General features: G+C 48.9%; 3 protein-coding genes and 1 pseudogene across 4 annotated transcripts in view; 1 reads left to right on the top strand and 3 right to left on the bottom strand.

Annotated features, from left to right (window-relative positions):
• The window catches only part of F2 (coagulation factor II, thrombin), a 24,727-nt gene extending 15,618 nt beyond the window's left edge, over positions 1-9,109 (bottom strand). The window contains exons 1-4 of one of the 2 annotated variants that reach the window (XM_025044072.1): positions 7,943-9,109; positions 3,472-4,074; positions 3,076-3,202; positions 549-712 (exon numbers count right to left, since the gene is read on the bottom strand). In XM_025044072.1, coding sequence (XP_024899840.1) covers positions 549-638 — 90 coding nt within the window. In that variant the 5' untranslated portion in view covers positions 639-712; positions 3,076-3,202; positions 3,472-4,074; positions 7,943-9,109. Of the gene's footprint in view, positions 1-548; positions 713-1,060; positions 1,551-3,075; positions 3,203-3,471; positions 4,075-7,942 lie in introns of those variants that run through there. The other variant, XM_006908094.3, reaches the window with a different exon arrangement.
• Positions 5,182-5,300, bottom strand: LOC112476744 (annotated as a pseudogene).
• A 155-nt stretch (positions 9,110-9,264) lies between the features above and the next one.
• Positions 9,265-13,843, bottom strand: ZNF408 (zinc finger protein 408). The gene is made up of 5 exons (XM_006908093.3): positions 13,475-13,843; positions 12,879-13,156; positions 12,101-12,162; positions 11,620-11,879; positions 9,265-10,801 (listed from the first exon to the last, which is right to left on the bottom strand). The coding sequence occupies exons 1-5, from the start codon at positions 13,521-13,523 to the stop codon at positions 9,315-9,317; spliced, it is 2,136 nt and encodes a 711-aa protein (XP_006908155.1). The 5' UTR covers positions 13,524-13,843; the 3' UTR covers positions 9,265-9,314.
• A 36-nt stretch (positions 13,844-13,879) lies between these two features.
• Positions 13,880-26,277, top strand: part of ARHGAP1 (Rho GTPase activating protein 1) — a 17,459-nt gene continuing 5,061 nt past the window's right edge. Inside the window, exons 1-4 of the mRNA XM_006908092.3 lie at positions 13,880-14,016; positions 17,538-17,693; positions 17,915-18,010; positions 23,613-23,700. Of these exons, the coding sequence (XP_006908154.2) occupies positions 17,561-17,693; positions 17,915-18,010; positions 23,613-23,700 (317 nt within the window). The 5' untranslated portion in view covers positions 13,880-14,016; positions 17,538-17,560. The remainder of the gene's footprint in view (positions 14,017-17,537; positions 17,694-17,914; positions 18,011-23,612; positions 23,701-26,277) is intronic.

The following is a 26,277-nucleotide window of genomic DNA, read 5'->3' as shown; positions in this document are numbered from 1 at the left end:
CTCGGGAGGTGGGCTCTGGGGAGGTTTGTGGCAGAGTGTCCTACTTTCGTTTCCATAAGCCCGAGCCCACTGAGAAGGGCATCTGAGGAGAGAGGAGCTCCCCAAAAGGGATTACTCCCGGTGGGGTAGACTGGGGAAGGGAGGGTGTGGGGCCCTGGCAGTGGGGCCCGGGCAGAGCCCCAAGGAAGGGAAAGGCTGCAAAAGGGCTCGTGGAACACTGAGGCCGAGGCCCAGGGCTGCCAGCCTCACCAGAGTCCCACACCCCAAGGGTGGCACAGAGTTGGTAGAAAAGCTGGAGCTGAGAGGCCCTGGGGACCAGGAGCTCCATGTAGACAGATATCTAAAGACTGAGAGGCTCTGGGACCAGCCATCAGGACCTCCAAGAGAGGTGAAGTTGTTCATCTTGGCAGCTCAGTAAAATGGGACCCAGAGATGAAGTTATCATAGTTAAAGAGCTGCAATGTGCTTTGCTCCCCTCATCTGAGGTCCTAGAGTTGGCCCGTATGGAGGGATCCGGCCTTCCCCATGACGGCCTGGCCCTCCCTCACCGTGGCGCTGGAGGACTCCAGGGCCTCAAAGGCCTCCTCATAGTTGCACAGCTCCTCCACGCACTCTCGCTCCAGGTTGCCCTTGCGCATCTCCTCCAGGAGGCCTCTGTTGGCACGTCGGACTCGATGGAGAAGCGATAGTGCTTGCCGAGGGTCCAGGAACACTGCAGTAGGAGAGGCACGGGACAGTGGCCTGAGGGAGCCCAGCTGTCATGGCCATCGTGGGAGCCGGAAGCAAGCCTGGCTTGCCTTGCTGCCTTCCGAAAAGGGATGTCTGACAGTAGCCCGCTAGCTTCCCTCCTTTCACTGGTCACCCCTAGCCCACTCTCCATATTGCAAGAGAGAAGTAGTCACTGCCCAGCCCTGAGCACCAGACTCCTCCCCTAAGCTGGATACCACAGGCTGAGGTCCACCTGGGAGATGGCCCCACGTTCTCTGTCAAGCCAGGGGACCCCAGCCTGTGGGCCCATATCCCAGTCCGCCAGCTTGTCCCAGCTTCAAGCCCCCCTTACCATGCTGACTGTGCACCAAGCTAAACAGGGCAGCCAAGGCCAGGCAGCCCGGTAGCCACAGGCCGCAGACGTGTGCCATAGTGTGTCAGTTTGAGACTCTGAGGGCTAGTCCTGACCCCTCTGGGTTAATGTTAAACTAACATGAAATCAGCTAAAAGGGAGTGGTCAGCAGGTCAGGGCCACGGGGACAAGTGAATAGATAGTCCACCCCACCATCTGGGAGAACAGGTCCTCCTGGGACCAGAGATAGATGATCTGGGAGGAAGTCACAAAGGAAAGACCAGTGTAACCAGCGTCGTCCAGCCCCTCCTTCCCTGATGCATACATGGGCCTGCTTGGGCCAGTGGGGTCACAAGGTCTTCCCAAGGCTCCTTTCAATCCTGACACATGGCGATGGTTGCTTTAATCTGTGTGTGCCTCTGTTTCCTCATCTGTACAATGGGAATAGTACTTTGATGTGAGGACTAAAGGAGATTATGAATGTAAATCATATGAAATATAGTAAGTGATTAATCATCAGTAGATACATGGATGTAAACCAACAGGAAGGTTTGTGTGACCACAATATACAGATATAAGAAAATAGAGGGGCGTGGTCAGATGAGCACTGCCCACCTTGCCCTAGGATACATGAGGGGCAAGAATGGCCAAGATTTGCCCCAGCCTCTCAGCCACTCATAGAGGGTCCCATTTCCCCTCTTGCGTGTCTGGGGAGCTGTGGGGCAGTGTTTGTATGTAGTGGTTGCCTGAGGGGAGCCCGGGCCAGGGCCTCTTGGGCCTCTGTTCTATTTCCTCCCATATCCCAGGACCTGCTGCTCAGCTGGCCTGCCAGGAACAGGGGCCAGCCCAAATCCCCAAATAACCGTGATCCCCTCCTTCTCCCCCACCTGTAGGCCCTAGGCCAGCCCAGAACACCTGGTGGCCCTACACTACCCATCTTCTGGCTCTGCTCCCGTCCCTCCCCCATTTCCTGTTTGCAGTACACAAGGTAAATATTAGTCGTGGGTCTAATTAGGACAGAAGGACAAAGAGCAGAAACATAGGTAGCACAGGTTCTTGCCTTGCTGTCCTTCGAGCCTGGCTGTCCAGGGTCTGGACTGTGGTTATATATGGTCTGGGAAGATCACAGGGAGGGAAAAGAGAGAGGGTTGGCAGAGAACTTGGAACTATGACTCCCCACAAATTAGCTTAATTCCTGAGTGGCCCAGTCCTACATTTATATTTATATATATTTATGTTATATATTCCTATTTTTCTCTTTATACATTTAAATTGAAGTTTAACTTATATACAGTAATGTTAAAGTGAATCCTAAGTGTTTAACTCAAATTTTTATGCATACACCTATGTAACCATCACCGATCGAGAGAGAACATTTCCAGGCCCAACTGACTCCTTCGTGCTGTCCCTAAAATAACCTCTATTCTAACCACCATCACCACAGATCAGTTTTTAACTTAATCTAAATGAAAACCGGCAGCATATACCTGTTTGTGTCTGGCTTCTCTCACTCAGTATGTTTCTGAGATTCATCCATGTTGTGTGTATTAGGAGTCGTTTCTTTTAAAGCTGCATAGTCTCTCGTGACATGAACACAGAACATTTTATTTATCCATTCACCTTTTAATGGGCATTTGGATTAGTTTCCAGTTTGGGGCTATGAAGAGTGCTATGAATATTTGTGTACAACTCTTTTCGTGTAGATAAGCACTTATTTCTGTTGGGTACAGGTCCAGGAGTGGATTTGCTTGGTAATAAGGCAGGCACATCTTTTGCTTAAGTCACTATGACAAATAGTTGTCCCGAGTGCTAGATTATAATCTCACTAGTAATGTTTGAGACTCCCAGTTGCTCATATCCTCAGCAACATTTTATGTTGTCCAGACGTTTCACATTAACCATTTTGATGGATGTGTAGGTGTCTCATCTTGGTTTTAATTTGTATCCCTATTACTAATGACACTGAGCCTACTTTTTTTTTTTTTTTTTTGAGTGGAATAGTGAAAAGATCTCACCTCACTGATTTCTTTAAAAATTCCATATTAAGGGTGAAGTGGAGAGATGTGTGGTTTCACCCCTCCTGCCTGGAGGCAGGGGAGCCTCCTTTTTCTGAGGACCAGCTTGGGCCAGGGCTGAGTCGACCTGGAGAAGGAGAAGAGGCAAGTGGGTGGAGTGTGGGGTACTGGCAGGGAGGACAAAACACATAACACAGGGCACCTCTTCTACTGAAGATTTGAGGGGAGGCGGCGGGGGCGGGGAGACTGCCCTCTTCTTGACTTCCCCCTTGCTCCCTGGCTGCCAGAAATCCGCAGCCCTGACAGACCAGCACCACGGCATGGAAGTGAATACTGGTTTGGGAGGCCAGTCCTTTGTCTCATCATCTGTAAAATCAAAATTATAACAAAATTCACCTCATGAGGCTGTTGTGGAAGAACTTAAATAAGATCCTACTGGACTCTTTGCTGACTCTCATTCGATGTTGCTGGCTTGCCGAGTCCATGTACAGACATGGCCATGACAGGCAAGTTCTTGGGCCAGGTCTTCTTCAAGCTGTTTGTAGACAATGTTCCAAAGCAGAAAACTTCAGTTCTCTGAGCACTGGGAAGATGAGATTTGGTTAGAAGGATTATTGCTTTCCCAGACTTATTTCTGGGTTTATCATAAGAGTACCAGCAGCAAGTCTATCTAGGTGGAGAACTTTGCTAATGAGAACTTCATTTTGAAGAACAGGAGTCCTGACATCTCATCCATGGCAAATGCTAGACCCAACCTAAATGGCTTCCAATTGTCATCTGCACAGTTAAAACTGATGGTTTGGATGGCAAGCATGGGCTCTGGCCAGGAGAGAGATGGCATGAATATTGTGAAAGCCAAGGAGATTTTGGGTACAGGATTTTGTGTTTTACCTCTGATTCCTTTTGTCCCTGAGGAGAACAACCCAGCTCTCATATCTCGTAATCTTTGTGTTCTCGCTTATTGCAATTCTTTGGATTCCAGCCTTATCTCCTCCAAGTCTAGTTGGATTCAGAGTTAAGTGTATCATTATTAAATAAAAACTAAACTATTCCCCTCCCCAAATAAAACATATGTTTGTGAAGTATGATAATGTCAATAAACAGCACTGTTACATGATATGGTACAACAGGAAATACACAATGCTGGCCATGAAGGGTTCTTCCTGAAAATAGTGAACCTGGATCAAATCAACCTCTAGCTTTAATTGCTAGTTTATGGGAAATACGGATAATAAAAGAATAGGATACCACCACAAGGAATGAGGGTCATTCGACAGGACAAATAACTCCAGTTTCTCTGACAAGGGGTGGAGTAAGAGAAATTGTTCAGAATAATAAGAGAGATCTAACAACCAAATGCACAAAGGGAATCAAATTACCACGACTAGTTTAGATATTTCAACAAATTAACTGTAAAAAGACTTTTTTTTTTTAAATTTAAATATGGATTAGGTTCTCAATAATATGAAGGGACTGTTAAATATAGATTAGGTTCTCAATAATATGAAGGGACTGTTAAGTTAGTATTATATGACACATGGTTGTATTGTTAAAATCCTTATGAGTTATAGATTATACTGAAGAATTTATAGCAAACAGATGAAACAAGCACGGCAAGTAGTAAGTAGATTCTAGTTAGACAGGCTCCATGTTTTCTTGGGCGAACAGAAGACCATGCCTACACTCTCGACTGCAGAGAGGATCGAGGAAGAGCATTGTTTCTGCGAGTGGCTCGAGAAGGATTGAAGAGTTCTGCCAGGCCATGGTGGCACCACCATGGATGGGTACAGGGCTCCAACAGACCCAACATACCCTTAGTCTTCGGGGTCCAGTACAAGTCTCCTAGCCTCCATGAACCATTCTCCTTGGAACTCTTGGGGCCCCGTGGGCAACAGCATGTCATTCCTGTTTTTCACCACAAACATATGCCTGCATACTTAAAGCAGACCACACTGCCCTCTAAGAGCAAGGCCACAGTGAGGGGGTGCATTTCTTTTTTCTTTTTTTACTTTTATTTTTTAGGGAAAGCAACCCTTGGTTGACCTCACAGATTGCAAGGATCTTGCTGGCTTACAATCCCTTATTTTTAAACTTCTTTTTTTTTAATGCCTGCAGCACTTGGTCTTCCTAGGTGGTCTCCCATCCAAGTACTAACCAGGCCCGACCCTGCTTAGCTTCTGAGATCAGACGAGATCGGGCACATTCAGGGTGGCATGGCCGTAGGGGGTTGCATTTCTGCCCAATAGGTTGTCACACAAATTCAAGGGTAAGACCAATATTATGTTATAAAGTAAAGCTCTATAATTACTGAAAAACAGTAAAATTATGTTCCAAGACAGAGAATTTCAGAGCTGAAAGAAAGACCAGATATCATTAAATCCAGACATTTTGAAGCTTAGACTTTGTGTATATACTACAGGGTGGCTTGTCCCTTTGTATATTAAAAAAACAAAAACAAAAACAAAAACCCGCAAAATTGTAAATTTACCCTAAGACAAAAAATAATGTTTTCCCCTTTTGGCTGAAATTATGTCTCTTTGAGCAGTTAATTACCTTATGCTTTTCTCAACCTGTTCAGTTTTCTATTTTAATTTTTTAAATGAGTAAGTCCTTTTCTCTTTTAACAGAAATCTTTTAAAATATGGGGTCTATAGAAGAAAAAAATTAGCTAAAGGATTCCATGGGAACCAGTGATCTGGTCCAAATTCCCCATGTCACTCTATGAGAAAATGGAAGGCTCCGGGTGGGGAAGTTGATTAAGGTCATATAGAGAATTGGTGGCAAATTCAGGATGAGACCTGCTCCTCTTCACCTCACATGACCCTCATCCCCTGGCATTCAGGTAGAGCACAGCCTTACTGTACTGTGCAGTATACCTCGAGGACATGCGCCCAAGTACAAAACTATTGTGTGATGTCAGCCTGCCCCAAACAAGTATTACCTATAGGAAAATTGTATCTTAATCTTGTCTTCCAATTTGGGAGGGCTGATTACAATACTATTAATAACCAGCTACAATTTACTGATTGCTCATTGTGTGCCAGGTACACAGTACTGATGAGGTAGGTACATATTTATCCCCATTTTATGAAGAAACAGGCAGTGAGAAGCTAAGTATCTTCCCTGAGTTTATGCAGCTAGCCAAGGGTAGAGCCATGATCCATATTTGAAACTGTCTAGAGATGGAGCTCTTTACAGTCCATGATGCTTTGCATTGCTTAAAGGTCCCGAAACATGATTCAATTTTTTTCCTAAGATTTTCTCATTCTATTAAAGTTGCAAATCAGGACAAAAGATCTGCCCTTTCTGATGTTCGGTTTAGCAGCTATAAACACCGGGTGGTTAAACTTACATCTGTGAAAAGGCATCCAGCATTGTTTTCACATCTTTGCCCTAGAGCAGGAAGCAGTGTTCAAATTCAGTACTATATACACCAAATTGTTAAAAGTGACTTTATAAAGGGATGGAGGGAAGGAGTAGGGAATAAGAGACTTTCAACATTATGATGAACAAGAATTATTTTGAAATCAGGGGGAAACATTTTCTCAATGAAAAAAATTCCAGTGACTAGTCTTTCCAAGAAAATCGCTGTATTATGTTTTAGCTAGAAGAGTATTAAATTAAGAGTCAGAAGACTTGGGCCCTGTCTGGGTTCTGCCACTGACTGGTTTCATGCCTTGGCAAATGACTTTCCTCTAGGCCTCCATTTTTTTAATCTTTAACAGTAGCTTGGACAATGCTCTCTGATACCCATTCTCACTTTAGCCATGAGTTGGCAGAGCAGAGGCTCCCAAACCAGGTGCCTTTAAATTCGATCTTGATCTGATCAGTTTTCTATTTTAATTTTGAAAATAAGTCCAGGATGTGTTTCCATAGTGTAGTGGTTAGCACATCTATTTTACATCCCACCCCAGTGGAGCCACAGTCCATGGTCTATGGTCATGCCACCCTGAACAAGCCAGATATCTAACCTTGGAAGCTATGCAGGGTTGGGCCTGGTTAGTACTTGGATGGGAGACCACCTAGAAAGACCAGGTACTGTAGGCATAAATAATAACTTTTTAAAAAATGAGTAAGTCCATTTCTCTTTAACAGAAATCTTTTAAAACATGGGAGAAAAAATTAACTAAAAGTGGCAAGGGGTGTGAGCATCCCAGGTTTGGGCTTGAGGATTGTTGTAGGGTGTCAACAGGTCTCCCCAGCAATTCAAAGCATCCTCTCTTCCCTGCACAGTTCTATCTCAAGCAATGAGTATGTTCCCAGGATACCTAACAACACTGGGCAGACACTGCTGAGTGGTTGTCTGAGTTGAAATGACCCTGTCTGAAGCAGGAGCTCGAAAAGATTAGGACCTACAGAGCCTCATGCAAGCTCAAGAAAAAGCAGGGTCTGCTGACTAAAACTTAGTATTAGCAGCTGTTTTTCAGGCTTTGGATAGTGTGGCTTTCCCCTCCAGATTCCTTCCATGCTCTGTCTTGGCCACTCTGCTCTTTGCTCTTCTGTGAACTCACTGGGCTCTGCTGGGAATCCCACTCCTGCAGACATCAACCTGGCTCACTCCCTTTCATAGCACAGGTCTCTGCTTGCATCACATTATTAGAGCCCTTCCCTAAACGCCCTCTGTAAAATCACCCCCCATTTTAACCTCTCCCTGCATTATTTTTCTTCACTGCATTTACCAGTCTATTATGTATCTATTGCCTCTCTATACTAGAAAGAGCAGAGATTACAGTTAGATCCCTAACATACAGGAAGTGCTCGAGAAATATTTGCTGGATGAATGACTCCATTTCTCTGTATTTCCACTGCTACCACCCCATTCCCAGCCACCTCAGCATTCTCCGAATTAATTTCCCCACGACTGCACCTTGCCTGCCAGTCTTCTCCAGTGGTCTCTTCACACACAAATCTGATCGTTATTCCCCTGCTCAAATCCCGTCGAGGAGATCCTGGATGTCCTGAGAATAAAGTCCAAACTCCTAAAGCAAGGTCTCTGTGACCTGGCAGCCACCTCCCCTCATTCTCTTTGCTCCAGCCCTGCTCGTCTCGGTTGCTCATACCCACCAGGCTCCCATCACAGGGCTTTTTCACGTGTAGCTCCCCACGCCTCACCTGCCTGACACCTACTCATCTGTCAAGTCACAGTTGAAAGGAGGGACGGCAGAGTGCAAAGGCTAAAGACCCTCACTCCAGCACTATATGGGTTTGAATCTCAGCTCTGCCACCTCGTAGCTTTGTCACCTTGGGCAGAATATTTAATCTTCTTTGTTTCCTCATCTGTAAAATAACTACCACCTACCTCACGGGGTTGCTATGAAAATTATGTATAAACTCACATAAAGAAATGGCCCACAATAAGAGCTTAGGGTTTAGTATCATTATTATTCCGCGGGGACACCTTCCCTGATGGCTCAGACCTAGTTAAACCTTCCCATAAAACGCATCCATAGCACCAGACGGTGCTCCTCTTCAAACTCTTATCCAAGGCTTTCTCCCCACAGTAGCTCATGAGCTCTGTGAAGGGAACTGCCCGACTGTCTTGCTCATACTGCATCCCCAGCACCTAAGGCAGTCCAGGACTGCAGCAGATGCAAGATACGTGTTAATTCCTCACTTCTTCCTCAACAGGACTGCCCATGGGTCAGGGACACAGAAGGGTATAGATCAGGCCCTCTGCACCTACCTCCATTGAGTCTTGTGTCTTTCAGCACGAAAACCAACTTCATAGCCCTCAAGTAGTGAGAAAATCTACCAAAATAACCTACAGCCTGAGTTAGAGAGACTTGAGCTGGGAACTAAGCTCAGTCTTTGGCCTTTTAATCCTCAAAAGTCATTCAGTTTGGTTCCAAATAAAAGAGCTTGTTCCTCAGGGAGCTTGATGAGAGTGAATGTCCCAGCACTAAGCACCCCAAAGGGCAGCGGGCTGCCAGCCACCTGATGACCTCACTGGGCGGGATCACTTCTACAATGCTTAAATAACAGGAGCCTTGTGGAGCTCCTAGGCAAAGAGGCAGAAAAAGCTCCCCTGGAAGTGAATAAAAAGATCTTAAGTCTAGAACTAGAGGTTTACCTTACAGGAAACAATTTGGTGGTCCATAAGCAGGAAGGGCAGTCCTTGACCTGCTTCTCCTAGGAGGTTCTAGTTTCTATCAGGCAACACAAAGAGAAAAGACCCAAACACCAAGCAGCTAGAAAACGCTTGTCTTTATATAGAGCTCTGCCGGGGAAAGGCGAGGGTGTCAGGTGCCTGTCTCCACCTCCACCACTTCTGCCCAGGTGCTAAAGCCTAAGTCCTTATGGATGAGCACCAGGCTGGGTGCGGGGCCTGGCTCCTCCGGCACCACAAAGCACTTATCCTGGCTCTCAGAAATGGTGACTTCGAAGACATCCCGGGCTGGGGAGGCATCCTGTTTGCTGCATGTGTCCAGCAGTTCTGGCTCAGTCTGCAGTAGCACCACTGTGGGCTCAGAAGCAGGAGGCACACAGGGGGGGCTAGAGCGTGCCCCAGGCTGGTGACTGAGCTGGTGCCGCTTGAGGCTTTGGGGGAGGGTGTAGCCCATGCCACAGGTGGGGCAGCGGTAGGGCTTGTCGGCCAGGTGGGATTTGAGGTGGCGCCTCAGCTTGGTGGCCAGTGTGTAAGCACGGCCACACTGGGGGCATGGGAAGGGCCTCTCCCCCGAGTGCAGGCGCTCGTGAGCACGCAGCGTATGTGGGTCTCGGAGGGCCTTCCCACACACGGGGCACAAGTGGGCCTCCCCAGTGTGGGAGATGAGATGGCGCCTCAGTTCAGGCAGCTGTGGGAAGGCGTCGGCACAGTGCGGGCAGCGGTAAGGGCGCTCCCCTGTGTGCAGCCGCAGGTGCCCACGCAGGTTGCCCCGCTGGCGAAACGCCCGGCCACAGTGTGGGCACAGAAAGGGCTTTTCCCCTGTGTGGAGCCGCATGTGGTTCCGCAGGGAGCCCTGGCTGGCCAGGGTCCGCCCACACACGGGACACGGGCATGGGGCTGGGGCAGCTGGCACCTGGTGGGTCTTGCGATGCAGCCGTAGGGAGGGCCGGCGGGCAAAGGTCTTGCCACACTGGTCACAAGCAAAGGGTCGGGCACCTGAATGCACCACTTGGTGCTCTTTGAGGTCTCGTCGGGTGCCATAGGCCTTGTCGCACTGTGGGCAGGGGAAGGGCCGTACCCCACGGTGTCCCAGCATGTGGGCTTTGAAGCTCTCCTCTGAGCTATAGCTCTTGCCACACTCGGTGCAAAGAAAGGGCTTGTGGCCTGTGTGCATGAACGCATGCTTCTTCAGGTGGCACAGCTGCAGGAACGCCTTGCCACACTCGCCACACCGGTACCGTCGCCCCTGTTTTGGAGAGCCTCCCACCGGGCCAGGAGGGTTCCTCAAACGTGCAGAGAAGCTGGGGTGCTGCTCTCCAGCCTGCTGCACCTTGTGCTCTGAGGTTTTTGCTCTGGGTGGGCACTGATTACTGGGGCTACGTAACTTCTTGACCAGGTAAGCATGCAGCTGGGTGCCCCCAGAAGATGAAGTGGCCTCACTGCTCTGAGGTTCAGGTGGCATCTGTGTCTGGGGTGGGGACTCCTCGTACACGCTGCCATCCTGAGGCAACGGAACAAATGTTTGGCTCTCCTTGGAAAGTTGGTCCTGGGTTAGAAGCTTAAGTCCAGAGCTCACCATATGCTCTGCCTGGATGCTGGGAGGTGACTGGTGACCATGATCTGCAAGACAAGAGTTAAGTGCTGGGGTTAACAGAGATTGTAGCAGGTGATTAAGGTGGTGTCATCAGGAAATTATAGGAATATGTGTCCTCAGCCCCTGAACTTCAGCGGGAGCAATGACACTGAAGCAAGAGCTTCAGTGTAGCATGAGCTACACTCTCCGGTTATCTTCCTGTCAAGAGTCCCAGGTGCCTCTTGGGAAAGTACTCTTGGGAACCACAGTGCTCCAGACATCTAGATAATCCCTAGAGTAAGGCCATCCGAGGCCCCTTGTTCTCCCTCTAGAGATATGCACTTAGGATGCACTACCTCACCTTAGCTCATCTGAAAATGAAGGAACCCCTACCCCAGAGAGAAGAAACAGAAGAAACTGGAAACCTTATACTATCTTCATCGACATGACTTTACTATTCCAGGAAACTTATTTAGGGAGATAAGAGTTGCAGATTCCTATGTTGTTCATTCCAAGGAATAGACTCATGACTCTTCGAATAACAGCTTATACTCCAAGACTCTTTGAATCCTTTGCCTAAAAATTATAGCCTTGCTATCGGTGTCCGTGAATCCTAAACTATTATGTTATGATCCTTAATCAGTCCAAATCAAGCCCTGCCTCTCATCCCATAGTGAAAGATCCACCTTATACCCGACTTCAAAATTTCAATAAATTTCCAGGCTTTGCCCTTCCTCCTCAGAAAAACTACTAAGACTCCGGGGTGTTCCCCCTTACTTTCTTGAGCCATAAGCTCTGCTTTGTCTTATCAACAAGTTGTTCTGGTGATAATCTGGGAAGCCAGCCATTTATATGACAGACATACCTGTACAAGGTTCTGCTGCATCCTCCTCAGGAGAGGCCGCTTCCTGTTGTACAGCAGATTCCACTCCTGTCACCACAGCCACAGCTGCCTCTTCTTCTAGCGTGGGCTGGGTAGGGCTGATGCCCTCAGCTGGAGTCCTGGGCCACAGTAGCAACTCAAAGCCAGGTAGCACCACCCGGTACACCTGCAGGTGGAGCCTCTCGTTGATCCACACCGGGGCCACGTTTCCCTCACCCTCCAGCCTGCCCCGCTGCACCAAACTGCAAAGCAGAACAAGAGCTAGCTCAGGAGACCCTCTTCAAGTGGTCATTTCTGAAAGCCCCAGCTCCTGGTCAGTCTGGGTCCAAAAGAACCCCATGCCTTTAAAACACTCACTGCAAAGATTACTGGGTGGAGAATTATAGTCGGCTCCAGTTCCATCCCATGCCACAATAGAAAGCCTCAAAGGAGCAACTTTACTACATACTCTCCTGTAACTTACCTGGGCCAGCCTGAACTCTGCTCACAAGCACACACGTCTCCCCATGGGCCTAGTGACACGTCCTGAAATAAACCAATAAAAGTCCTTCTCCCATGTGTTTGAGGGGGTCAGAGTAGGGGAAAAAACAAAAACAAAACAGATGTAACTTCTCCTGAGGGAGATCTAAGATGGTGAAGCTTCTGGACAGTTAAATGGTCTCTTTTCTGCCTCTACAGGACTGTGTTTTCTGATTTTTCATTCAGTAAAGACCAAAAGGAGGGTCCGCTCACCTCACTCCTAAGGGTGTGGAGAATTACTAAACCGAACACACAACTGCCTTCCAGTGAGGAACAAATGGAAAAAGTAGTAAGAGGAACATCAACTCTTTTTTTAGTACTTATTATGCAACAAAACCCTCTACCTGTGCTATTTCATCTATTGCTCCAAATAATCCTGGAAGATTAAAATAAAGGAAACAACCATTCCTTTATTTTACATAAATTAAATGAGGCACACCATTTAACTAGCTAGGCACTAAGGATGGAACATGATACCATTTAATTCCAAAACCTTTGCTCCTGACTTTCATCACTGATGATACTATATTAATCCAGCTTTTGCCTCGATTCCCTCATTCCCTCAAGTGGAGGGAAGAGAGAGTTCTGGCGAGAAAAAACGAAACCGTTTCCTATCTCTCAAAATATCCTGCTTTTTCTAATAAACTGGAGAGCTGTCCAGAAACGTTTGAACCTCTTCCACATTTGCAGTGATAGAGAGAAGAGACCATATCCCTCCATACCTTCTCCTGCCGTGGTTTCACAACCTCGTCCTTCTGCTCAGAGACAGACTCTTCTTCCAGCGGCCCCCAGAGCAGTCCCGGCTGCAGAGGCTCCGCGACACACCAGACCCCCAAGCGCTGTTCCTCGGCCAGCGAGGGGCCAAGGGCCAAACCCCGGGGGAGGCTCTTTAAAGCGTGGACGGCTCGGGTCGGCCAGGGTGGGAAGTCTTTGAGGCCCTGAGCACAGCCTTCCCCGGAAGGGCTCCATCCTGAGCCCGGGTCCAGGCGCGGCTTGGGGGCTGCAGGGAGATGGGAAGGCGGTGAGGGAGTGGCCCAAGAGGTCGTGGGCTGGGGGTTGGGGGAAGTGAGAGGAAACCGCCGGTCCAGCCTGGCCTCAGGAGTCTGACGGATTGATAAGAGTTCTAAGGGAGTCCCTCAGAGGTTTACGGGAAGTGGGGTGTGGGTCGAGGGCTCTGAAGAAGTCTCCAGAGACTCTGAAGGCACCAGAAGCGGCTCCGGGGCTCGGGAGGACAAGGGTCGCGGGGAGAGAGTTGACCAGAGAAAGTCAAGTGTATCTATACTAGGGCCGAGGCTCGGAGACATCGCAGCTCACTCACCAAACTGCAGCCTCTCCCCCTCCAAGAGCAGCTCCTCCGCCTGATCCATCCCGGGTCAGAAGCCTCCCTCCGCCGGAAGTGAGCATCGCCTTCTCAGCTCCTCCCGGAAACAGTCATTGACTTCCAAATTTCCTCTCAGGAAAAAATTGTAAGAGTCAGACCTCATGGTGCACAGGATCGGGAGTTTGGCAGTAGTGATGAAGCATAACTCTGTCAGAGAACAATACGAGTTTAGGATTCCGCAGGTCTCCCAGAGACTTGTGTAGCAAGGAATTAGGAACCAATGGTTCCGGCCGCCTCCTTTTGGGAGGGACGAGTCGGACAGTTATGCTGTCCTTCCCCCAGGCGGCCACGCACGGAAAGCGGGCGGGGCTCCAGGCAAGGCCGTGTTTAGACGGTGCAGTGGGCCGGAAGTGAATTGGAGGTGTGGCGGAAGTGGTCAGGGAGTGGGGAGAACGGGAGGGGGCGTTCCCACTCTACAGCAGAGCCGGATGTTTGCCGAGCTTTGACAGGCGTGGCAGAAGGAGCAGTGCCGGACCACGGTGAGCTGCTGGGCGCGGGGTCTCCCTGGGTGGTAGTGAGGGAAGGGAAGGGAAGGGACTGGCCAGGTCATCTAAAGGGATGGGACCCGGATGGGGAGGATCCGAGGGGATCCGAGGAAGGGAGCAAGGGTGGAATGAGGTCTGCGAGCCCGCCCTTCCTGCTGCGGGGATTCTGCCCCACTCTCGGGCCTGTGATGAAAGGATTTCGCTTCCTTCCCTGCCTTCTGCCTGCCTTCCACAAGGCAAGGTCCAAGTCAGATCGCTGTCACAGATCCGGCCCATGGGAAGGGGACGTCTCCCTGGTCCAATCTGCAGAAGCTCTAAAAACAAGAAATTTGGGGGAAGTGCTCCACCCTGCCACCTATTAGGTTACGCTTTCATCCCTATCTCTTAATCTGAAATGAGTTAATTGCACCCAGTCCGAGTTTTGTAAACCGAAGCTCTGTGCAAACGTGATTGTAGTTGAAAGTCTTGCTGGTTGTGTGGGATATGCGTTTTCGCAATTTTGGAGCTCCAACTTGGAGGAGGGTCCCAATGCCAGAGAATGTGATTTCAAGTTGTTATCAGTTATTCTCGGAGATTAGGAGACATTTATTTTGCCTTCTTTTAGAACCTCTCTGAATCTTGAGAATTGCATGAATGACAGTCACTTAGAGAAGTATGGAGAGATTGACCACAGAGACCACCTCAGACAGACATGGATTAAAATCTTGACTCTATTGTATGACCCTAAGCAATTCGCTTATTTTTCTTTTCCTCACGTTGGTGCTGTTGTGAAGTTAAAAGATAATTTGTGTCAAGTTCATAGTGCTACACCGCCTTCAACAAATGTTGGTTCCCTTCTCCACTTAGAAGATGAATTAATTCATTCTCATTCGGCATGTGGTTGAGCATCTACATGTGTCAGATGTAATTCTGAATAGGTCAGGGGTTCTTAAACAGGGCTTCTCAGAGGGCCAGTGAACCCCTTAAAATTCCATGCAAGGTTTCATGCTGATTTTTCTTAGGGTAAAGGACCTCAAATTTCGTCAGAATTTCAGAGGTCCAGACTTCCCAAAGGTTAAAACCTCTGTATAAATGAGTCTAAAATGAGTCTCAAAGATTTTTGTATAGGTACCTACTGAGAAGGGAAAACTTAATCTCGGAGTAAGGATTATTTTGCATAAATGGAGCAGGGCCTGTAGGTGACTGGAGTCTTAGCCAGGATACATTTCCACTACTTTACGTTAGAATTTCCCCACACTAACTTCCTTCACGCTACACTGAATGGGAACTAAGCTTCTAGGCTCACAGTGGGGAACATCCGTGGTTTGGAGGGTGGTGAGAGGGCCTGTCGGCCTGGGAGGTGGAAGCAACTGCGATTAGTTATTCTGGAAGAAGAGGTTATGGAGCGGAGGAGGGGTTAGGGGTCAGTTCTGGAAGAACTGACAAAATAGAGGATTTACTGGAAAAGAGGTGGAGTTCAAGTTCAGCTCCCTTTTAGAGGGTGTCCCTCTTCTTCCCTCACATGTACTTAAGCTTCCAGCTGCTCTTTCTACTCTTGTTCAATTCAGCACGAGTATTTTAGAACATTGGAGAATCATATTTCTGGGAGGAGCCCTCATTTCTATGGATAAGGAAATTTAGGCCCAGATGGGAAAAGGGCTGCTCAGCATCTTTGCAACTCATTGGTTTAGGCAGGACTATAATCCAGTTCTCCATATATCTCATCTTATGCCTTTTTCACTGCATCAAGCACCCACTGTGTGTAGAAAGACTTCTCTCGGATAGCTCTGGGCAGGGCTGAAGGAGCACTTGGTGTCTGGGCGGTGACAGAAAGAAGAGATGAGGAGAAGTCTCAGGCTTAGAGAGGGTTACTTTGAGCTGAATTCTGTCCCTATTATTAGGGGCCCCTTTGGGAGAGCCCTCAAGCCTCCTGGTTGAGGGGGGGGGGCGGAGGGGGAGGAGCATGTAGATGAATGGGGTGGTTTCCTCAAGACCGGGTTGGAAGGTTGAAGGAGAATGGGAGAGCGGGGGTGAGGGGCACAGCAGCACTCAGTGAGAAAAATGCATTCACACGTAGGAGAGGGCCATCATTCTCTGTGTTTGTGGGAAGAGATTTATATTTTGATGGTAAGCAGTGGTAGTGAATAAAGGTAGCAGATAAGTCCAGAGGAGAGGAAGAAGAAAAATATATACATATATTTCTTGACTGTTTGGCTGTTCAGCTTTGGCTCAGGAACTTATAACAGCTTTTGCAACTGAATCAGTGTGGTTGTCCTGGTAACAAGATGGTTGTTGCTAGGCACAGGGAGCCAGTTTACCATCCAGAGTCCTCGGCTGTGACATGTGCAAGGAGGTTGTCACGTCGCCTCAGAGTCCAGAGGTGTTCAGGGTCTAGATGTCAGCTGGCAATTTTCCTTTCTTCTCCTTACCCGTCCCTGGGTCTTGTCTGCATTCCTTATCTGCCCTGCTTGTTCTCTGACCATATATGTCATTTTTTGGATTCCAGGAATGCAGTGGGCTTAGAGCAGCCTTTTCTCGGAGGTTGAACTGGATGGGTTGAATTGACACTCCCCTCCCTCATCCATATAGTGAACTTGTGATGGGAGAGGGATTTGCTTCTGGTTAGGGCTGAGGGCAGAAGGTGCTGCCTCCAGGCTGCATGCAGCCACATCCTATGGCCAGGCCCCAGACCTGGGCAAACCTAGTTTCGTCTCCTCCCTCCCTGCCTTCTGTAGCTGCTGTCCTGTTTTTCACCTCCTGTATCTCAGCACTCTGATGATGTCATGAACTTCTCCATTTCCCATCTGTGCCCTCCAATCCTTGGGGCAGTCTGTTGACCTCTGCCACCTTGAAGTTAGTGTCAAGAGCTCCCCCACAGATTAGAGTGGGTTTGGGAGCCCCCAGGAACCTTCAGATTATCTGCTTTGACTGGCAGGCAGACTTTATCCTCTGCTCCCGGTTCCTGTCCTGGGGCAAGTCCAGCGGGGCCCCTCAGCCATGGCCTGTTTCCTGGGATCCTATGGCCTCTGGCCACTTCCTCTCCTCCAGGCCAGGGGTCAGAAATGGAGTAGCCAGGGCCACATCTGACCTTTTCAGGCATAGGGTTTGGATCATCCCCTGCTCTTTATATTCTTGCAACGTCTGTGCCATAACTGCTGGGGCCTGGACAACTTCTGTGCTGTACTACACCTGAGGAGAGGGGTGTGGACCTCTACCCTCTGCAGCTGGGACCACGTGACAACCAGCTGGGCAGTGGGCAGAACAGGGCCTGGCACAGTTCTTCTCTATCCAGCTGGAGGACCTGAAGGCAGGCACTGAGCTGTGCCATCCTCTACCCCAGCTGCCTTTTCTGACAACATGCCAGAGAACTGTGGATCCAGGAGAACCAGGAGCTACGTGGAAATCTTGGCAAGAATGAGAAGTGTTGAGGAATAGGGACAACGGAGCTTGGGGGAGGAATGAGTGGACGCAGGAGGCTTGGTGTAGCAGTTATAGGTGAAAAGAGGGTTACTGACCTGTCACCTGTCCTCTCCCAGGTTTCTCTTCAGGTTCTGTGGCCATGGACCCACTTTCAGAGCTGCAGGACGACCTGAACGTGGATGACACCAGCCAGGCTCTGAACCAGCTGAAGCTAGCGTCCATTGATGAGAAGAACTGGCCCTCGGATGAAATGCCCGACTTTCCCAAGTCAGGTGGGCACCACTGGATCCCAGGCAGCCGCTGGCATCTTAGAGGGGAAGAGCCCCTTCTTGCTGAAGGGAGACTTCAGAAGGGCAGCATGGGGGCAAGCGGACTAGCCCCAGGGTGGGTCCGGAATTACAAACCTTATGGGGGGAGAGCCAAAGAGCACAAGTCTCAGGGAGAGCATTGTGCCAGCCCCCCGATTATCCCCTGACTTTGCCATGTTCCTCAGATGACTCCAAAAGCAGCTCCCCGGAACCTGTCACACACCTGAAGTGGGATGACCCTTACTACGACATTGCCCGGCACCAGATTGTGGAGGTGGCAGGTGAGGACACCAGTACTGCACCTTTTCCCTCGTAGTCTGCACTCCTGGCTTAAGGGAGCCAGCTCCTTGTGCCATTGGGGAAGGGGATAGGGGAGGAGCCGTGCCCACTCTGTGGTCTGACCTCTGACCCTGGGGCTCCTGAGCACATGCACCATTCTTTAAACTCACAGACTTGATTGTCATGGCACTTGTTTTCTTCATTTGCAACCACATCCTGACCTGTGACCCACTGTCTCCATTGGCAGATGGCATGTGGGAGGCATTGTGGCCTAGTGGCTTTAAAGTCAGAAAGCCCTGGGTTTGACTTGCCACTCTGCTCCCTGAATTCATTTCTTCCTGACAGGGTTGCTGAGAAGGTTACAGTAGTGAAGGTGTGTTGGGGCCTAGCCCAGAGCCAGAACATAAGTGATCATTCACCTCCCTTCCCTTTGCCCTCCATTCAGCTTACTAGAGAGCAGGGAGGTGCCAGCCCCTCCTGGGAAACCCTACCTCCAAGGAAGTCTGGAAGATAGGGGCCATGTGACTCCTGGAGCATTAGGTTCCCTGCAATTGTGCTCCCCTGCTGAGAATGGGTGAGGAGCAGCACCTCTGGGGTCTCAGCCTCAGTGTGCTCCTACCTTCCCGTTTATCATACAGGATCCAGAAGACTGGAGGAGCCGGGTGGGTAGCCGGGATGTTGATGACCTGGTTTCTGCCCTTAGGGCCCTACTTGTAAAAGAGGAAATGAATTGCAAGATCCTTTGTCTTTTCCCTAATGGTTATCTATCCTGACTAGTTAGGCCCAGCAGCTGTAAGCTAGGGCCTGCTCTGAGGCATTGGAGTGGGCAGGGGGAGCCTGGGAACACCTGGTCCCTGCGGGCATGTGGCCATAAGGAAGCAGCAGGAGTTCCATCTCTCCTGAATGCTGGGCTCAGAGGTTAAACGCTAACGTCAAAAGTGTTTCCATGACCTCTGTGTTCCTGGAGCCTGCTCTGGTCTGGGGTGGGGGCCTTGGCTGTGGCCTCTCTCGCCCCTATAGAAGCAAGGCTGAGTGTTCTTTCCCGATCTGGTCCTGACCTGGGCACAGGAGAGTCACCTGAAGTTTCAGAACTTTCCTCACTACCAGAGATGGACCTGATTGGGGCGTGGAGAGTATCTGATGTGAAGGAATCTCTATCCTGACATTCTCTTGGCCTACATGGCCAAGTCACAAGGCAAAGCAGGGCAGGCTCCCCCACTTCCCATACGGGACTCTTTGTCTCCCTGCAAGCAGAGCTGCAACATGTTTCTGTTTCTCCAGGGTGCGATGAGCCTGAGGGGGCCCAGCCAGGTAGGTGTGTTCCCGGCTCTCTCTGCTTAGCCTCTCTGGGCTGTGGCCTCTGGGCTGTGGAACAGGTGGAGGCCAGGTGGGGCCAGCTTAATTGCAGCCCCACTCTAGGGAACTGTGGGCTGTGCCTGGGAGCCAGAAACAGCAAAGAACTTTGAGATGTTTGGCAGGGTGGGGGCTGTGTGGGAATACTTCCAGAGCCAAAGGGAAAAGAGCTTCAGGGAGGGAGGGGCCTTATCCCAAGGAGTGGGCAGGGTTGGCTGGCTCTGAGGAATGGCCTGGCCTGCATGCTGGCTTCTCAAGCCTGAGCTGAGTGCTGCAGGCTCAGGGTCCCTCTGGTGGGGTTGTCCCCATGTGTGTGCCTCTCTGACGACTGAGAGAAGCTGGGATTGGCACCGCCAGAGTGAGACTTGTTTGATCAGACCATGGTGATGTCCTGAAGGTTAGTTCCTTGACATTAGAAACCAGAGAAAGCCTGTGTTGGAATGGAGGATGGGTTATGTCCTCAACCCCTCTGCGGCCTCCGTTTTCCTTGCTAGCAGTGGCTGTCATGCTTCACTGTCACATTTGACTCAGTCCAAGTGGGTTCTTCCCAGTGATGTGCTGGTAAACATGACGCTCATAAAAGGGAAAACAAAGGCTATTATTTGTAGCATTTGCAATTTCTACCATGGCAGATTTCAAGCTACTAACATGATTTCAACTGGCTTCCAATATTCCTGACAATTTAACAATTTAACGAATGTGTGAGTTGGCTCCAGCACTCAGCCCCCACTTCCCATCTCCTTGGACTGCTCTGCGGGTTGTGGGTGGGGCTGCTGGCCTGGCAGTTCCCAGAATGCCTGCTAGAGGAGCTGTGCTGTCGCAGATTAACACCCAGGCCACCCTGGGAGAGTTCCTGATCGGTATCTGGGGAATGCAGAGGCTTCAATTTCAGGCGGCTGGTCTTTTCCTGGTACTTTCCACCAACAATGTGCCTCCTCCTCACTGAGCCCTTTCCCCCGGTGCTCTGGGGACAGCAGTGCTGCCAGCTCCTTCTGTCCCGTCAGTCTCCAGGACAGAAGTCTGTGCTCTTCTGAGATCAGGAGGGGAGTTCTGGGTCTTTTTACTTGTGTTCTCGTAGCACCAGTTGCCCTGCCTGCTGGCAAATGCCTGGGTCACTCAAGGACTTGGGCACTGGGACTCCACCCCAGGGAGGGGGGCAGGGGCTAGACCCTAAAGTTACCAATATGTCATTCCTCACCTGTCCGGGGGTCTTGCCATTTATCCCCTCCCTACTGCTCCCCATCCCCATCCCCATCCTGATTCATTTAACATGCCTTTATAGAACACCTACTCTGGAATGAGCCTTGTAGTCAGCACTGAGGATTCAGTGAGGAAAAATACGCATTCTTTCCTTCAAGGAAGTGGTTCTTAAAACTGGTCAGAGACCTCTTTTAGAATGTGAAAGGTATGGGCCCCTAAAAAACATGTGTATAATATTTTCATATAACATCATGGCTTTGGTGGATGCCCGTTGGTAGAGCCCTAGCTAAGAACCCAAAGTTTCTCTTTACATGGTGCTAGGGCCAGCTGAGAGATGGACCACAGGCTCTGGACCTTCACTCCAATTGCACATTTAACTAGTTACTAGTTCTTTAAATTCCAAAGCTATATAAGCTCAGGCTTTCTGCCCTGCCTAAGTCCTCAAATCTGCCAGCCAGTGAGGCTTGCCTTACCGTTGCGGGGCAGACACGGAAAGAATCTTATGGAATACCCCATACTACTTCTGGCATTTCCCCCTACACCCTCACATCCTGGTTATTTCCTCTGCTTAGAAGGGAGTGGGCAGATGATGTCCCTCCCCTCACGGGCTCATGGTAGGAGGCCCAGGGGTTTCTGATCCTCTAGATTGTACATAAGGCTGGGCTGGCCAGTCTACCCCTTGGCCCCGACCCCCTGCCCGTCTACTCTTCCTCCTCCTGTCAGAGCCCATGGGAAGTGAATCAGAACAGGCCCCAGAGCCACCCAAAGCTGGCCTGGGAGGAACCCAACCCACCAGGATCTAGGCTAGGGTATGAAAGAGAGCAGGTGGCTCCCACTTCTTCAAAATGGACCTGCTGCCCTGTTGTGCTGGATGAAGCTGCATCTTCTTCCCCTCAGACAGACTTGCAGACAGTTCTCTGCTTGTAAGTCTGGAAAAATTCTGCCCCAGGCTTTGGGAAACTCACTGTCTAAAGCAGTCTTATGACCTAGATATTGTGAACAAACTCAGAAATAGAACTGTGCATACCATGTAATGCTGACTGATAACTCTGTGCAGACTATCAGTTATTATTGAATATCTGCCATGTGCTGGGCTCTGGACTAGCATGAGAGATGCAAAGACGGACGAGTCCTTCTCTTTGAGCTGCTCACAAGCCAATAGAGAAGACAGGCACATAAACACTTATACAGGAGAGTCAAAATGTCATGACAGATAGATGATGATTCATGCTCGGAGCCATGAAAAGGGACGGCTAACTTGTCTGGGGGAAGGAGGAGAAGACACAGGCTTCTGGAAGGAGATTATGCCTAGGGTGAGTCTTAAGGATTCAAAGATGTTAGCTTAGAGCGGGGACCAAAATTGTCTAGAGAAAGGTCTGTCTGGCATGAGAAACAGCAAAAGATCAAAGCAGCCTGATGTGGACAGTCTGCAAGCACTTCTGTGTTGGAATTGTGCATGGTGTGAGCCTGGAGGGAGGTGGGGGCCACTCCTGGAGAATCCTGTGAGCCATTCGAAGGAACACAGCCAGCAGGAGACTAGGGCCACATTGTCCACGTTCCAGAAGCCTCCTTCAGCCTCTCTGTTGAGTCTGGCCCCAGTCCTAGAGAAAAGAGTCAGAGCCTTTGGAAAAGCAACCACTTTGTAAAAGCACTGGGTGAATCACTGACTGAGAAGGATCATCAGGTCATAGCTATTTAAATATGGGGGAGACACTCAGCAAGGCATGGGGGATCCTTAGTCCTCAGAGGTAGACGGAGGACAGACTCACTGCATTTTATGGGTTGGGTAAATAGTCTTCTTATTCACCTCTGAAGTAATCGGAATTAAGTGTGGTTTGGTGTCTCTGGAGAGGCATGACCGTAGAGATAAAGGGGAGGGCCCTGGGACATAGGGAAGTAGGGACCAGGTCTTAGCCCCATTGAGCTTTGCTTGGGGTCCCTGATCCATGCTGACCCTAGAAGAACATCTCATTTTGGGGGAAAATAGCATATGTCTCAGGCGCTTCCCAGCTTCATGACAAAGTCAGATGGTCAGACCATCAGATCGTGACTACTTTTGGACAAACATCCCTGAGAAATTCCATCCAAATGAGCATTTTCCCTTCTCTCAACTTCATGTTCTTTGTAATTTCCTTAGTGAAGAAGGCTATGATTTTTAAAAATGTCCCAGAAGTTAGAGCCAAGTGTGGTCAATAATTCTAATAAAATCAGAAAATGTTGTCAGTGGTCAGGAATGAGACATGACTATTATGTAATCAGGCTGATTTCCTCCGTAGCCTCATACTTGCTGAGAAGGTAGCTTCCCAAAGCCACGCTGCTCAGAGGGGCTGCTTCTGGAATAAGTCAGACTTTTGAGATGACTGACAAGACAATTGCTTTGGAGGGTGTGATTTTTTTTTTCTTAATTGAAATTAACCATTTTTAAGTGTACAATTCAGTGGTATTTAGCACATCCATAATGTTGTATATCTCTTTGTAATTCCAGAATTTCATCCATACCCATGCAAAACCTGTACGCATTAGCAGTCAGTCTGTTCTTGCCCGCCCCACTGGCCCTGGCAATCATTAAATTGCTTTCGGTGTCTGGATTTGCCTATTCTAGATAGCTCGTGTAAATGGATTCATACGATGTAGCCCTTTGTAACTGGCTTCTTTCACTCAGCATGATGTTTTCAAGGTTCATTCATAAGGTAGCACGTGTCAGTACTCATTCCTTTTTATAGATGGAAAAGAATATGCCATTGCATAGACATACTACCTTTTCTTTACCCATTCATCCATTGACAGACATTTGGGTTGTTCCACCAGGTGTGACTTTTTATTTTTTAAAGTCATGTTATTTCTTCACACTCCAGCTCAGCAGCCCTGAGAGCAACCTGTCCCTCTTTCTTCAGCGACACACCTTTGAGTGCAGGCAGCTCCCCTGAGGTATATCTGCAAGGGCCACTCTGGCCTCTATAGTAAATGGTACGGATCTCCAGGCCTGGTACCTCTCTCTACTTCTCTTGGTTCATCTTTAACCCGCCATGCTCCATCTTTCTCCGTACCTAGGAGATGACAAGTATGGGCGAAAGATCATTGTGTTTAGTGCCTGCCGGATGCCCCCGAGCCACCAACTGGACCACAGCAAGCTCCTGGCGTGAGTACTCATGGGGAAGGTGGTGGGACCTGTGCTCAGATCCCCACTTTGGCCCGATACTGTTTTTCTCACTCTCTCTCCCTGTGTGGGGGTGCCACGCCACCTCCCTCAATGCCTTCCCTCTTTTCCTGAGGGAGCTGTTTTACATTTGGTGGGGTCAGTCCTAGGTTAGGAGTCACACCTGGTTTCTAATCCTGGAAATTGTGTGACCTAGGCAAGTGTCTCCATCTCTTTAAGCCTCTTTTTCTTCACTTTTCCTAGGGGTAATCATACAGCCCTACTTCCTTGCAGGAGTGAGATACTGCACATGAAAATGCTTTGCAGGCTAAAATACTGTCCAAATGTGAGGGCTGGTTATTATAATGATACGGTGTCAGACGTGGTTGCAGTTCATCGTTTATATGAATATGTTTATATGTTATTTTGTGCCAAATTTTGCACCAATGACTTCTGTATCTAGATTTTGTTAGCCAAATATATATAGTAGCTCTGGATAATCTAGAAATCTGATGCAAGTCTGGAGGCTGATTGAAAGTGGGAATTTGACAAGCCCTTTTCTAGTCAACATTCATTACCGGGCCGCCGGAGCCAGCACAGGGCCCACAGCTTGTGTGGGACCTCTGCGGAGACAGAGCCGAAGCTGACGCCCTCTGATGCGCCTCAGTGTGTGTAGTTACCATCCTGCACTTCTTTTCTGACCCGTTTAAAGCACTCCCTGAAATTCAAAATGTCTGCACCGCCCATGCCGGCTCTTGGGGATCCTGAATGGTTTTGTGTGTTTAGGACGTGGTGAGGGGTCGGGGACAGGCCAGGGGTACAGCAGTAGAAGGAGAAGGGGCTGAGTGCTGTGTCTCTATGGCCCTAGGGAGCCAGGGCCAGGCCCCAGTCCTCCAGCCTGTGACTTTTTTCTCTCTGGCCTCCTGACCCTCCTCCCTACCACTCCTCAGACAGGCAGGCAGAGCCTTATCCAGGCCCACCACGTGGCCCAGCCAGGAACAGGCCAAGGAGCTGAGCCCGGGGGTGGCTGAGTCACAAGCCCTCTCCTCTGGTTTTATCACATCTGACAAGGCAGGTGACAGACTCCTGGCCCGATAATAGTCCAAGTAGGAGGAAGTCGGAGGATGGGTTCGGGAAAGCATCCAGTTTTCAGGAGAGAGCCTGATGAGCAAGGTGGCCCCCACTCTGGGGCTTCTTCTGGCTTCAGGAAACCCTCTGCCATCCGTCCTGTTCTCCATCCCTTCCCAAACGAATCTCTCCACCCCCACCTGACCTGGTCACAATCCTGCTGGGAACAGGGAGGTGCCTCCATGATAGATCAGTCCTGTCCTCTTGTTCTCAGTAGATCATCTCCAACTTGGCTTTCCCAGCTGTCCACCCAGATCTGGGGGTTGAAACAAAGTGCCTGAAGCTTGGATTCAGAAGACCCATTGAACTTCAGCTCTGCCTCTTACTAGCTTTGTGCTTAGGGGCAAGTCTCTTTTGAGCCCTATGAAAAAGAGAATTGTGCCCACTTCACATGGTTGTTGGGGGCGTTAGATAACATATATACATGAAATGCCATTGTATACTTTTGTAAAGTGTTACAAATTTCAAGAATTTTTTAAAAGGTGGGTAGCTATAAAGAAAAAATATAGAAAATTATATATAAAAACGTCTCCCATAAACCCATCACCCAGAGAGAAAACCACTGTTAGTATTTTAGTGTATTTGCTTCTTGCTTTTTTCTGTAACATTCAGAACTGTACAGTCAGTTTTGTATCTTACATAACATTTTTATCTCTTGAGCATTATTTTTCAAAGACATCTTTTAAAAACTTTTATTGACAGATATGTATAAAATGAACAAACTATGTACACTACCTGATGAATTTGCAAAAACTGAACCCACGCATGCCTGCCGCACCCACAAACCTTCCTTTGCTTTTCCAGTCTCTACTCCAAAGGGTAACCACTGTTCTGACATCTAACTTTACAGATTGGTTCTGTCTATAGAAGCATCCTGTGAGGTTATTCTATTTATGGATGTCCTGTGATTTAACCAATTCCGTTATTGGATTGTTAGCTTGCCGCTTAGTTTTTTTTTCTCCATTATAAAACAAGCTTCAGTTAACAGCCTTCTACAAAAATGCTCCTGTTCATCTCTCATTATTTCCTTACGATAAATCCCTGTACATATTTATAGGGTCAAAGAGTAGGAACATCTTGTAGCTTCTAATGGACATCACTTTATTGCCCCCCTGAAGGTCATAACATCCATCAAAGGATAAATATATTTTCACAAGTATTGCTATTTTAGAATTGAAAAAAATGCCATCTTTTTATGTACTAGATCTTTGCAAACTGCAAAGCACTCGATGTGTGAATTGCTGTGTAGTAATGATTGGCATCACAATACTAATCCAGCCCTAGACACCTCACATGCTGCTTGTGCCGGCCTAGCCCGGCACCCACGGCCCATTGGTTAAGTTACTCTCTCTAGGTTAGGTCAGGTGGCATCTGGGCACTTAGTCAAATCCTTGGGCACTTCCCCAGCCTTCTTGCCTCCTTTCCTACCTCCTTTGGAAACCCTTAGCATTC

The sequence above is a fragment of the Pteropus alecto genome, unplaced genomic scaffold (assembly GCF_000325575.1).
Source record: "Pteropus alecto unplaced genomic scaffold, ASM32557v1 scaffold71, whole genome shotgun sequence".
Classification (NCBI taxonomy): Eukaryota; Metazoa; Chordata; class Mammalia; order Chiroptera; family Pteropodidae; genus Pteropus; species Pteropus alecto.
Note: the sequence above shows the minus strand (reverse complement) of the source record. Positions and strands in the feature narration are given on the sequence as shown.